Source organism: Gallus gallus, chromosome 7 (genome assembly GCF_016699485.2).
Source record: "Gallus gallus isolate bGalGal1 chromosome 7, bGalGal1.mat.broiler.GRCg7b, whole genome shotgun sequence".
NCBI lineage: Eukaryota > Metazoa > Chordata > Aves > Galliformes > Phasianidae > Gallus > Gallus gallus.
This window is the reverse complement of record NC_052538.1, coordinates 18,590,269-18,604,848: the sequence shown is the minus strand read 5'-3', so window position 1 is coordinate 18,604,848 and position 14,580 is coordinate 18,590,269. Positions and strand designations below refer to the sequence as shown.

At 38.9% G+C, this 14,580-nt stretch overlaps 1 protein-coding gene and 1 long non-coding RNA gene across 12 annotated transcripts in view; one reads left to right on the top strand and one right to left on the bottom strand.

Annotated features, from left to right (window-relative positions):
* The window catches only part of LOC107053827, a 29,519-nt gene extending 25,074 nt beyond the window's left edge, over positions 1-4,445 (bottom strand). For 3 of the 10 annotated variants that reach the window (XR_005861689.2, XR_001467510.4, XR_005861688.2), the window contains exons 1-3: positions 4,328-4,445; positions 1,994-2,123; positions 77-227 (exon numbers count right to left, since the gene is read on the bottom strand). This is a non-coding gene — a long non-coding RNA (uncharacterized LOC107053827). Of the gene's footprint in view, positions 1-76; positions 326-1,444; positions 1,655-1,993; positions 2,127-4,327 lie in introns of all 10 variants that reach the window. The other 7 variants (XR_005861684.2, XR_005861687.2, XR_005861683.2 and 4 more) reach the window with 7 other exon arrangements.
* Positions 1-14,580, top strand: part of CERS6 (ceramide synthase 6) — a 114,748-nt gene that overhangs the window by 71,000 nt on the left and 29,168 nt on the right. For both annotated transcript variants that reach the window (XM_025152632.3, XM_025152631.3), the window contains exons 5-6: positions 7,112-7,162; positions 9,247-9,339. In XM_025152632.3, coding sequence (XP_025008400.1) covers positions 7,112-7,162; positions 9,247-9,339 — 144 coding nt within the window. The remainder of the gene's footprint in view (positions 1-7,111; positions 7,163-9,246; positions 9,340-14,580) is intronic.

Below are 14,580 nucleotides of genomic sequence, written 5' to 3'. Positions count from 1 at the left end.
GTTGTGCACAGGAGCAAGTGTTTTTGATGGTGCATATTTTCCTGAGGAGAGAATGGTTGCTGTAATCTATACTTACACTGATCACTGTTGAGCCAAGAAAGAAGGTGAGGAAGGGCCAAAGGAACCTGGGGCCACTGCGAAATTTGAATCTGGGAGACGCACTTAGTGACAAGTCTCTTGGTTTCACCTTAGTGGGGCAGAGTCGTTTTCGCACAGCAGCGTGGTCTCTGGAGTGGGAAACCACAGAAGGATACTTTGTGATGTACCAGGCTGATCTGACTTTCTCTCCAATGTCAACAGCCATTTAGCTTACCATGCCAAAAGGCTGCATGCGTTGTAAGAAAAGAAAAAAAAAGTAATTCAAGTAAATCCCTCTAAGTGAGCACTTATTCAACTAAATTATGTGCAAGAGGAATGCTTATTAATATATTGAATAAGAATAAAATTGCTAGATTTCTTAATTTTAATTGGAGAAAAAAAAAGTGAAGAGTAAGATACTATTTAATTTCAGTATGTTGAAGATCAAATAAAAAAAGTTAATTATGAGTAACTGGCCTTCCACTGATGTTGTGCAAGGTGCTGTTAACTAGAAGACTGTAAGTGGAACATTTTAAATACTTTTATGACTTCCAGTTAACAGAAAATTTAGTCTCCCCCTCCCCTGCTGTTACAATTGCACTCCTATGTAGATAAGCTGTAAAGCTTGGAATATGGTGGAGTGTCCATCCCCACAAACAAGAGATTGCAGGCAGAAAACAATGAGAGCACAAAGCTACTATTGAGGAAAAGAGGAAATGACACATATGTATGAGATGACAAATGTTTAGGTCTAGGGATGAGAACAAACTATGCACAGTATCTTGGGGGCTCAGTAAATAAATGGTAACCAAGAGAAAAGCTTCTGGCCTCAGCTGAAGTACTTAATTATTTGAAGACCAAGGGCCTGCTTTAACTTGATGCAAGTAGAGGTGTGAGTGCCATGAGACATTTGTGTTTTCATCAGAGTAAGGTGGGTAGAAATTTGACGTAAGTATTATCTTGACTTTAATTAATAGCGCTAATTTCTGTTGCACTAAATAGCTGTGAGGGACAAAATTTTGTAAAGCTGTTTCCAAATGTATTAATTAAGCCCAATAAAATCTTGGCTTTTTCGGATTTTGGAGTAGAGAGTGTGTGTGCATTGAATGCTCAGAATGTCTGTGTTGTGCTCTTTTTGTCTTTATAGGGACAAAAATATTCTAATTTCAAAGGCAACAAAGGCATCTTTTTCAGACTGACAATGTCTCGCTTTTGTTTGAAATATGGTTTTGTGTATAAGTAGGCTTTCCTGAGATTCAGGGATTCTGTTATGGCATACTTGGATTTTTGCATGCTCTATTCTGGTAAAAACAGCTGGCCCACTGCCTTTATTCATCCATGGGAAAAGCTGGGAGATTTTTCTTACTTATCTGGGAATTGAGGAAGAACTCCTTTGGGAATTACAACATGCCAATATGATCAAGAGTGAATCAGGTGCGTAACAGCTGTCTGATACTTGAAACTGTCAGGTGGAAGCTGTTTTGTAAAGAACTGGGGTTTGCTGTCACTAGACTTAAAAATGTGCCTCTGGAAGTGTTTCCTCAGCATGTTATGTTGCTTGTTTCAACTTGATAGGCTGCAGAAAAGAAAAGTGAGTGACAGCAACATTATTCATTTTTTTATCACACATCTCTTATTTATCTATAGACTCATGCTTCCAAGGATGAAACTGAATTACTGGGCAAAGCAACACCAATGCATGTGGGCACCACCTGCCTGTTTGGGTCCTAGTTGTACTCAGCACAAGTACAAATAGTTTAGTGAGTGACAGAGCAACTTGGAATGAGGTGAACTGTGAAAGTAACTTCAGCTCTACACTAACAATCATTGTGCAAAATTGTGTGACCCACGTGTAAATATGTTCATATTTAAAAACACAAGCTGTGCATAAAAAACATGCATGCAATTCACTTACACCTGTGACATGCCTTATATACACACATCTGATGGCTGACTTGCCAACAGTATGGGGAAGACATGGAGAGCTTCTGTGGATTAGAGAATCCAGGCCGTGACCTCTGTGTGTTTCCTGTATTCAGTGGATTCTGCTGGGCACATACGGATGAGAGACATATTCATGGTTGTTTGTATTACTATGTGATGAACTAGAATCTAATCTGTTATTTTAAAATAATACTTTATCAGGTACTTTTATTGTCTCTCTGATAAAATACACACAGAAATGCCTTTCAACCAAATCAACTGTCAACTGCCTGGGGAATAGATCACATTGGGAGTGGTTTTATTGTGCTAACTTTTTATTTTTATTTTAATTTTTAATCATTTACTTTCAAAACTATCCTTTCACATAGAAGATTCTAGCAGCATTTTGAGCAAGACACACAGATTTTCAGGATTTTCATTACTTTGGGTCTTGTGAAAGCCAGGGCCCAATTAGAAGCATTCTTTACAGATAAGTAAGTAGGACAATGCATTCAAGGCAACCAGAGGCTTCTGCTTAACCTGCAAGCATCTCAATCATTCCCTTGTCTTGAGAAGATTCTTTTTTTTTCTGAAAGAATTCTTGAAAATTATTCCCTTTAATTGCAAAGTTTGTAGAGAGGTTTGTTGGAGCTTTTGACAGGTATTCCTGTAAGGACTGTAAAATAAAAGAATTTTTTTCCCTAATGCTGTAAATGACAGCAGTTTTAACAACAGTTTGTCATCCTTCACTGTCATTGATACTGTGCTGATTGGGCACTTTTTGTTACATAAGGGAGGATTTCAGTGTTGTAGGGGCTGGTGCTTTGTGCCTGACATAGAATCACAGAATGGCTTAGGGAGGAAGGGACTTCAAAAATAATCTCATTCTAGCCTCTCTGCTTTGAGCAGGTTTGCCGCCCGCTAGATCAGGCTGGCCAAGGCACCATCCAACCTGACCTTGAGGGCTTCTATAGATGGGGAATCCACAGCTTATCTGGGCAACCTATTCCCGTGCCTCATCACCCTCTGAGTAAAGAATTTTCTCCTGACATCTTACCTAATTCTCCCCTATTTTAGTTTAAAGACATTCCCCCTTGTTCTATCTCTATCAGCCTTTGTAAAAAGTTGGTCTTATAAGCTACCCTCCAGTAGTGGAAGGCCAAATGAGGTCTTCCCACAGCCTTCCCTTCTCGAAGCTAAACAAGCCCAGCTGCCTCAACCTTTCTTCTTAAGACATGCTCCAGCCCTCTGATCATCTTCATGGCACTCCTCTGGATGCACTCTAAACTCTCCATGTCTTTTGTGTTGGGGTCTCAAGGCCTGAATGCAATACTGCAGATGAGACCTCACAAGGGCAGAGCAGAAAGGGTCCATCACCTTCCTCTCCCTGCTGTCTGCATCTGTTTTGATGCAGCCTAGGATACTGTTGGCTTTCTGGGCTACAAGTACAGTTTGCTGGCTCATGTCCAGCTTTCCACATAGCAGGACCCCTAAGTCCTTCTCTGCAGGGTTGTACTCAATGAGTTCTTCTCTGTCTGTATATATATCTGGGATCACCTCAATCCAAGTGCAAGGAGTTGCACTTGGCCTTGGTTGAACCTCATCTGATTCACATGGACCCATTTTTCAAGCCTGTCCAGGTCCATCAGGATGGCTTCTCTTTCTTCTGTTGTATCAGCCGCACCCCTCAGCTTGGTGTCATCAGCGAACTTGCTGATCTTGTACTCAGTTCCACTATGTCATTGACAAAAGTGTTGAAGAGCACTGATCCAAGACACCTGGGGGACACCACTCATGACCACCTTCCACCTGGACATTGATCCATTGTCTACAACCATCTGGCTTTGATCACCCAACTAATTCTTTATCCACTGAACAGTCCAGCCTTCAAATCTGTATCTCTGATTTATAGTTAAGAATGCAGTGCAGGACCGTATTAAAGGCTCTGCACAGGTCCAGGAAGATTAGATCAGTTGCCCTTCCTTTGTCCTACATATTAGTTACTGAAGCTTTTAGCAGTTTTCAAGTTCAGTTTTGTTATCAGGCTGCTTGTATTTCGTCTCTTCCCCAGGCATTATATTTCCATTTTTCTTATTCTTGGTATTTGATAGCACGCTTATTATGTTTGCTCAGAAAAGACCTGTTGCAGAGTCAAGTGATTGAGCTTTTCTCCCTGTCTGTCATGAGACTTTGTAGGGAGAGCTGGGCTTTGCTCAACAGTGAGCTTGTCTTGCATGAGAAAACTTGAAGGTGCATCCCCTGAGCATGCACGTGGCTCAGCTGAGCCCTGAGAAAGCCAGCATTAAGTCTTTTCTGGTAAACTCACCCTTCATCATTGTGTCCAAGTGTAACACCACAGATCCTTTCAGACTCTCTCCTTCCAGCTGTACCTGCCCTGAGTATCCCAGAGTGGTGAGGTCCACAGAGTACTAGGCAAGGTGCTCATAGCTCCTACTAATACTATGTGTCTTTAAGGAGAAGTTAAATTTAGTCTAGGGCTATGTTCATTGCAAAGGTCAGAGGGGAAGGCTGTGCTCTTTCTCTGCTCTTCACTAGAGTGTGCCAGGGCAACCGTAACCCAAGTCCCATTATACTACAACAGTTGGAGTTGACTCCAAGAAGCTGAGGCAAGTTGGGGGGGAGACTGGGAAGGAAGCAGAGATAGGAAATTGGTATAGATACTCTGCAGTCTTAGCCACTGTTGCCTGCCTGTTGCCACGTAAAATCTAATTAGGTTTTCAAACAGCAGATCAGCAACATTTTTTATGAGAGGGTAGCATGGCTTTGAGTTGCCTTTGGCTCAGAAGCAGATGTTTTTTAGTGTACTGTCTCTGAGACTTAATAATAATGCATTTATTAAATTGTTTCTCAATTTGTGGTGTCCTTTCAGGCTTTTTGGTAAAGTCTTGGATTCTTACAGTGAAACCTCTTTTATTTAGCATTCGGTATTTTAATTGAATGTAATCTATAGCAGGCATCTCTCCTAAGAAGCCTGAAGATGTCATAATACTTAAACAAGAAAAATATGGATTTTTTTTCTAGCACCTGTAATTTAGGTAGCAAAATAATTGAGTAGGAAGCATATCTTATCTCTAGTTGAATCTGATATGAGAGACAGTTGCAGCTTTTACAAAACTGGCTAAAATTTGAGTTATCCTACAATATTTAGATGGCTCTACTTCAAGCAGCTGTCAGAAGAAATGTTTTAGATTTGATTTATTATTAACAGTTGTAGATAAAGGGACTATCTCTTTCAAGATACCTTTTTTGTTGTGTGAAATGAGAGGAACTCATATCACAGTAACTACTGTGGAGGTGTTTGAACCAATGAATTGCTTACATTAAATTATTATTCCAAATAGAGGGGTGGTGAGGTTTGAATGGATTTTCACCATTCTTACAGCCTTCTCCTTGTAAGAGATGCATCAGAAACTCATAAGAGATCTTTTATTTTTAAGTGTTGTTTTACTGCTCAAGTTATTGTAAGAATTATTCATTTCCACTTGAGGAGCAGTGGGGGTGAGTATGTACAAGTTTCTTCTCCTCTTCCCTTCTTTCCTTTGGACTCATTCAAAAAGTAGAAAGAGCCTCTAATAGACACATTTACATCACTCTTAACCAGGAAAGGTTCTGAGGATGTTCTGTAAGACAAATCATAGCTAGAACTTATGAATCAGTTGGGAATTGGGCTATAATTCTGACTGTAATTTATACAGTCCTTTGATATGGTACAAATCCTTCCTATTTATAAAGACTCTACTAGCTTGATTTTCATCATAGGGCATTAAGCTCCAGGACAACATTCTATTTAGTATTTATTTTATTTGGTTTGATGCTCCTCACAAACATTGCAGTTTACACTGTGTGTTGCTATGCTTTGCCTAAGCTGGACTGGTCCACCTGATGGTGAAAACAAGAAAATGCTCTGTTTGATGCACAAGGGATTTGTGTGAAAAAACATAGTGTTAGTAGAAGCACTTAGTGCCATAGGAGCACGTGTGTTTTAATCTGGGAGACCTAACAATGTTCTGCAACCTTCATACTTGGATGTAGAGCAGCTAATGATACAAATATCCTGAATCCACAGCTTTCTTTCATGTTTCTAATGAGATACTTGGTAGATAGATTCTTGTGCTGTAGGCTTGTGCTTTTCAAAGTCCAGACGCTCTAGAACCTGAGACACAGCTGTGCTTTGCAAGACACACGCATTGAAAAGTTGGTTTTTTTGCTCATGCATAAAAAACAGAAGTGTGTCTTCTTGGTTACTGTTGGTTTGGCCCTGTTCTTATTGCCTGTTGTGGAAATATTTAACAGCTGAAAATGTTAGGTAGAAGAGCTTGTTCATGTAGTAATTTCTATCTAGAGTTCTGTAGTTGCACAGAAAAAGAGTGAAAAGCTAAACAGCCTGTACTTACATGGCTTTGTGTAATACTGAAAAAGAAATATTGCATAAGCATTGTGCAATCAGGAGAAAAAAGAAAAAAAAAAAAGACAAAAGAGCTGCATGTCTCCAAGTCAAGTTTTTTAGTTTGCCCAGCCTTTTGTAATGGAAGAGTCTGTGGTTTCTTGCAACAATAAATTTGTCTTTCCATGTTGCCCGAAGATATCAGTATTTTCCTTGTGGCAGCAAAATCTATCATCTCTGGATGGTCATCTCAGCCAGGAAAGCAAAAGGCATGATTCACTCTCTGGAGCGGATATATGGCTAGGATAAAGTGTGGAACTGTGTGGAAGGATGCTTATGTGTAGTAGTATATGTAAGGGAAGTTCTTGCATTCTGGGGTCAAGATTTCCTGTGTTGCTGAGAAGGTAATGTGAGATGTGACCACCTGTGCACAGGCTGATTATATTCAGTCTGGACTCCTGCAACAGCTATTTGTATAAGGGCACGGTACACTAGCCGAAATTCTCTGTGGATGGGCATTTTGCCCTAGAATATTTGTGAAACTTCAAATAATCTACTACTTGTATTGAGTTCTCATAGCCTTTATCCACAATTGCAAATATTATGCTGTTCCTATAGTTTTGTCCTTCACTTGTATTAACCATAAACACATTGACCAAAATTATATGTACAGACATTTTTGTTTTATTTTCCTTTCTCTCTCAGACACCCTGGCTTTGGAATACCAGACAGTGCTGGAATGGTTACCCATATCAGGTAAAAGTACTGCCTAAAACCAAAAATGGCATCTCTGAAGAGCTCTGTTTTTATTATGGTGGAACTTTATGTCAGTATGTTAGTGTGAATAGGCTACTTGGTATTTCAAATGTTGCTAGGTGCTCCCTGTCTTGCTTGTGTTCAAGATGAGGAATGGGAATTTAACTGTCACACCTGTTTTGACATGAAACACATGATCTGAAAACAAATCTGGGAGATCTAACTGTGAAAGCAGACATCTGCTACAGTGGAGAAATAGCCATTTTTTACAAAGTTCTGAGGATGCTGAAAGTTTTAGCAAAGCCAGAGATCTAGAAGACTGGGAAATTCAGAAAGTTAGTTACCAATCTTCAAGGAGGCAAATAAACCTTCTGTATCTGAAATCATGCTGCAAGAGAAGAGAGTCCATCAGAAATGAGACCATCTAATAGAAATCATCTTCAAAATCTTTGTCCCAGAAACAAAGATATCTACTGAGTGCTGATCAGGATTATGCATTGGGTTTTCCGTTTGTTTTTTGATTCTCTTTCTTAAATAGGTAAAGGTTCTAATCTGTTATTTGTTACAATCCTTTTGTAAGTTACTCAACACAAAATTGCAGAAATCCAAGTGGGCTTACAGTAGGCGCTGTCAAATGAATCATTTGGAACAAAGAGTAAGTAAGAGCAGAACAGTCCTAATGAAGTGAAGTCTTCAGGGAACTGAAATCTAATGTGTTAGTTAAGTTAAACACGCTATTTATCTTCTTGTGGAAGGAAACCATGATGTCATTAGAATCCCCCTTCTCCTATTATCATTGTATATGGGCTTAGAAATATTAATGTTATTGTTAATAAAGTATCTGATAATCTTACTAGAAATTTTCCCTGGTGAGTTCTCGTGCAAAATTAATATAATAGTTGCAGCCTATTACTACCACTGTTAGCTCTTGTTCTCTTTTTTTTTTTTCTTACACCTAATTAAAAGCCTACTGACACTGTCACTAAATCAGAAAAGGATTATATTGGCACAAGCAATGACTTTAATAGACTGATTTTGAGTGTGCACATTTGTCATAAAATATAAACTTGTATCTACATTTAAATAACCCATATGGTACGTTCAGTCAGCACCTGAAAACTGTTTGACTTCAAAGTATTGGTCTGCAAAAAAGAATGGGAATCAAAGAGACAACTGAATTGTCTCTTTCTGATTGAAGTAGCTCTTACTCTGCTTGGGTGTGTGATTGGGCCAGTGCAGACTGTTCAAAAGATGGTTCATCTAATCCCTTTGGATGTGCCCACAGAACTTCTCCTGTGCTAGTGCCTTTCACTGTCACTGTTACGGAAGATATGGATAGCAGGGAAGCACAGTCATGAGGAAATTAGGATAGCTCCTAGGACTGTGTCTCTTAGGCTGGAATCTAAATAGTTCACCCCTCTTTGAAGTTGGTTTGGTTGTGAATAGCTTCCTGAGTATTGTTGTATATACTTTTGCTTTATTGTTATTTATTATTATTTTGCTTAATTTATGTTTTTGCTTTCAAACATCTGTATAATCATGTTGTATATCAAACAAGATGCCTGGGTAAATTTATTTATTTTCTTCTTCACAAATGTTAGCGTGTTACCAGATAATGGTTATATTCTCTAACAGTTTATATTAGAAAGATTTAAATCTGTTTAAAACTCGCGAGGTTTTTATCATAAACAGGTAAGGTTATATACTAGTATCACTTTAATCTACTCTAACATTGTTTCTTTTGCTGTGCTTTAAACATACATTAATGATGTACAGCAAGATGTGTCAAGAAATCTTTTGTAACAGAGATATAAGTGGGAAGAATTTAGTTTGTTCTTGGTTTCTAATGGGCATCTTAATTTTTTGGTATTGCAGTACTGTGAAGATTTAAAAGAGAGTAGGCTGGGAGTATTTTTTTCCAGAACCATTAAAGTTTGAAAGAGGCAACATCATTTTTCTTGCGTAGGATCCTTATGTATAATACAATATAATCTATCTGTGATTAAACATCTCTTGTATAGATCTCAGGTGCCCATAGTATCGGTTGGATTCTCTATTAACCTTTTCTCATCTTCATCTTTCAGCCACTGATGCCTGACCTTCATTATTACTACATTGCTGAATTATCATTCTACTGGTCCTTAATGTTTTCTCAATTCATTGACATCAAAAGAAAGGTAAGAACAGTGAGACTGAAAATACTGAAGACTTTTGATATTCACTGCTGAAAAACCGATGCTGAAGTGCTTGTTTCACGCTGTTCCTTGTTACTATGATGGGTTGTTTTTTTCTGCACATGGGAAGAAGAGCCTGGTGTAATCAAATATTCAAAGGGAAATGGCATCAGCTGAAAAGATCTACTGCTCTTATCAAATAACTTGAATGCAATTGATCAAATAGATATATTATTTCTACTAAGGGTTAAATAATTATATATCAGTGATGGTGCAAGGCTGCCTCATAAATTCACAGTGCTGTTTAGTAAGGTAAGAAGACTTTGAATTTATTTTCCTGCATAGACAGGGTAAAAACACAGATACATTTACTAATAAAGAGTGATGCTACATATAACCCTTGGTTATAAACCCAAACCAAACCTCTACAGCAATGCTACAGAATTGTTCAGATTATTGCTGCAGAAATGTGTTTATCTAATCAGTCCCCATGCATCTATTTCAGCTCTCTGCACTGTTGACTCTATTTCCCTTTCTTCGTGTACCTCGTGAGAGAGCAAAATTCAACAGCATTGCAATTGCAGCATTATATTTTTAAAGTATATTTAATAGATTCCTGACTAGTTGCTTTCCTTATGTGAAAGGTAATTGGAAGTACTCAATCAGCATCTTCATATGCTGAAGTACAGTTCTGAAAAGAGCCATTGTGGTAGGCAGTAACACCTTTTATCTTGATATGTCTCTTGGGAAAAATCTATAGCGTTTGCCCTTGTGACTTGGAGAGTTTGTTTCTATTGTTGAGCTGAGCACAGAGTCTGATCCTGTCCATACATAGGTACAAGCAAATAATCTTTTGTATGTCTCTCAGTTATTTATAAATGACTTATAGACAAATATAGATGTATGCACACAAACACACAAAAGGCTTCTCAGCATACTGCTTTGGAAATAGAAGAGAAATGGAGGTAGGGAATTAGTCTGCTTGCAGCTAAATTACACCATTGTCACAGATTTACAGTGCTTGACCCCAGAGCACCAAATTGAAGCAGCAGACCATGCACCTGCTGTATCTGAGAATGTATTGTCTCAGCAGAACAAGAGCACAGTGTCTGTAGTGTGTTGATAACATGTCAAAAACCTTTCATTATAAGCACCCTGCAGGAGACAGTGGTGATGCCGTATTTGTAAATAAACTATGAGATGACTGACTGGTTTGCACTGTGGAGCTAGTTCTTTTTGTAGTTTAAACAAAATTGGTAACTAGGATGATAGGACTGGAAAAATGCTGCCATGTGCTGATGTCTGACAGTAAAACTGCTCTGCAGCCAGGGGCAAATGCAAGCTGTCAAGAAAACCCATGAGTTGAATAGTGTTAACACAGAGCTTACAGTAGTTGACGACAAGTAGTAGCACATGCTGCTGGGCATCAAGGCAATGGCAGCCGTCAGCTGGATCACAACATGATGCCAGAACGTCTTCTCTGACAAGACAGCTCAGGATATAGAGGGATATCATACAGACAATGTGCCAGGCTAGTGGGAATGTAAATGTTGCTAGGAAAACATGAAGTGAGCCTCAGCTCCAAGGTAAGCTATCAGACACTCAGAAGCACCAAATACATGGGTATATGTAACCAACAAGGGAAGGCTAGAAGTTTTACAAGCGCTCAGCTTGTAAAGTAAGGCAAAGGTGAGAAGCATAATGTTGGCTCAAACTCATGCACTTCAAAGATTTTGAGACAAAAGATTGGTCTTAAAGCTATTTTCCTGAGGTGCTCTGTGCATCACCAAATTCTGACTTCACTAGGTCAGCAAGTAAAAGTGCAAAGGCAACTTTTCTGAAAAACAAACAAAAAAACCCCACCCAAATAGAGTGCAAGCTTGACAGAGACATCTGCTCTTGTAGCACCATTGTAGTTCTCTTTTAAAGAGCAAGTTAAATGTAAAAAAAATGCGGAAACTTCTTAATGTATCTGCTATATAGTATGTGATACAGTGACATCGTAGCTGGAAGAAGCAGGAAATTTGCCAGCTAGTATCAGATATTATGATAATACTTCATGACAGTTTATGCAGAGCAGATTAACGGTTCCCAGTCTGAGAAACATGTTGATGTTTTCTTGCTACTGTGAGAGGAATACTGTTGTGTATGTTGTGCTTATCATTTTAGATACTTTTAAATACAACAAGGCCTGTCTTGTAGTCTGGAATGTTCAAATGTGCCCTGGCGGACTCGAACACTGCAGAAATTCAGCCAACCACTTTTATGCATCCAACTTTCTCAAGGCAAGGTGCTGTAGGTTTCCAGTGAAAGCACCAGCACTGAGCACTGACATAGCTCCAGCACTGGTCTTTTATTTTGTGCAGCTCAAGATAGATTGAAAACCAGAAGTTCATCTGTTTTTTCTTCCCTAACAACAAATTCATGATTTCACATGGTTATGCTGATTTTTAAATAGCTGTTTATCTTTTTTTCAGATGTTATAAGTTCCACCAGATAATCTCTGCCTGGCTGAAGAGATACAAACAAAATATTAAGCTTTAAGTTAAGGCAATGAATTGAATAGATTAACTTCTATAGTTTTATTGTGTTATGTTATTTGCTTCATAAGCACATACGGTGTAGCTGTGATTATATTCTACCCTTAAGGGTGTCATATTTTCAAAGACTATGATCTACTGTCCTTTGTTTTGGTGTTTTGTTGTGTTTTTTTGTTTTTAATTTTCTTTCCAGCTTCCTGTACTCCTCTTTTGTAAAACACACAGAAAGAATATTAGCTTGGCAAACAAGCCTCTGATAAGTTTTAAAAGTAATCAGGCTTATTTAACATTTTCTGGTTACTTGAAGTATGCACTGATAGAATAGTCAAACCACCCTAAGGTAACAGAAATCTTGTTTCCTGAGGGTTTGTGTCAAGATTGAGACCTATGGGATTTTCTGTTGTCTGCACCATATTCTTGCATTGATGGTGTCATGAATAGGGTCTTTTTCCTGTTCTTAGAAACATATTTTCATGTACAGGCACATGCTATCTCCCTAAAGTTACAAATGGAGGCTAGAATTGTGCTGTAAATAAATGTGTCTTGCACAAACATGTATGGTTTGAAATACACTAAAGAAAGAAACCATTCTTGTACAGTTACTCTTCTATTGTGTATGGATAACTACTTGAGTAAACTGGGAACAAAAGTACCACTTGATGTTATGGAGCCTTGCAAAATTAGTTTCTGTGTATTTGTTAGCCTTATGTATAATTAAAATGTAACACATAGCTTCTTCAAGCATAGTAATAATTACTGAGATAAGGAAATAGCAGGAAAGAAAGGACTAGAATAACAAAAGTTGTCTTATTTATATCACTACTACTTTATTCTAACAGTTCTCAGTATGTTGGACCAGTATCTTTGTTTTGGAGCTGGCAGAGTCAATTAACTGTCTCTTTCAATAAATATTATCAGAGAAGGAGTTCCTTGGACAGCATTTCTATAAGTAGTCTCGTGTGGAGATGCAGAAGACTGCTGCCCATAAGCATTAGGTCTGCTTAGAAATAATCTGTATTGTCAGGAATGCCTTGAAGAGTTCCCAGGAGGGAATGGAATTCTAGTCTTTGTAGAACATGAATGTGGCATCTATAAAAACAGAAAACTTTCTGCTCTTCTTCTTGCCTCATTTGGACTATCTATGTGCAAATGTAATTACAGTTAGCAGGAAAGTGAAAAAGTGCCATATCATTTGCAACTGAAGCAGGTAAAGAGCTAGGCTGCAATATGGCCATGTGGGAATGCTAGCACCTTACTTCTGGCCCTGGGGAAAAGGGTAGATGCTTTCCTGTTTTCATTATGGCAGAGTTAAATGGTCCCTGTGTGTGGGTTTGTGGTTACTACAAGCAAGGGCTGGTCTTATAAGTGGCAGTGCATTCCCCTGTACAGCAGACCCCTCTCCATTACCAGAGACAGTCGAGGTGGCACTGAACAGTCTCCCTTCAAACACTAGAGAGAGCAAGCAGTGGGCATCTATAGCCAGAGCTGTCCCTTTATTACTGGGAGCTCACCAGCACTTTTCCTGCAGGCCCTCTGACCTTCCCTCTCTTTGTATACCAGGCTCTGTCTCTCTAAAGGCTGCAGCTGCTCGGCTTCAGTTTCTCTACTGTTTCTCTGCTGTGGGCTTGTCAGCTGGTGACAGCTTAGTTGGACTCAACAGCTGCAAGAAACACAAATGCCACCTCCCAGAGCACTTGGTGAGGAGAGGTACCTTCCTGGAGAAGCTGTTTCTTGTGGCTGTCTGGATCTGTTCCCTCAACCAGCCTTGTATGACAGCTGCTCTGCTACCTGGGCAGCCAATGCCTGGAGGAGTTCCCCAGTCAAATACTGCCTGTGACCTTTTCTTTAGGGTTTTGATACTACTTTTCCACAAATTTGCAGGTAGTTAAGCAAACTCCAGCCTCTGGCAAGACTTAATTATTTTTAAACTGATTTTGTGCCTTACAGAAAAGAGTCTCATGCCAGCATATCCTGTTCTTCCTGTAATCAGCCTGGGGGCATAGGCCAGGCAGACTGGTTGTTCCCTTTGCTTTGCCTACTCCTCAGGATGCATCTGGGATTTTGATATTCCAGGAGTTTTACTACTGCCCATAGTTTTCAATAGTAACAGTTACTTGCTGACTCTGTGAGTTACTGGTTTGAAGACCGGGCAATATGCATCATTTGGAAGATCGCAGCTTAGATCTGAGTAGGAGGATCTGCACTAGCTCATTTAAAGACTTTTCTGACCTTGCTATAGTGTGAAGATAAAGCAACTTTGTTAAAAACAAACATATGAAAAACAGAAACTTGGAGTTCTCAGCTCTGTGAGACTGCTCCGTTGCGCTTGGCAGGTGACTGTAAATAATAGCTCATAGCATGGATGAAATGTTTGTTGTACCTCTGCAGCTGTTTGAGCTCTTGTAAACTCACTATTTTGCAGATTGTGTATTACTTGGTATATAAGAAGTACGGTATAATTTGATTTGTATGTACGTAAGTTTTTTCAAAGCAACTTCAGTCATGGATGTTTACTTTGAGATTAAATTATTACACACTGAGAGGCATAGCTATTTCCTAGCTTTCTATAATCTTTTTGCCTTTTGTTATCATACAGTAGCTATTTTATTCAGTTTAGGGAAAATATATTGCTGGGTAGGCACGTAAGTAGCAGGATCTTCATGCAACTTCATGCAGCATAACTGCTGGATTTGAAAACATTCAT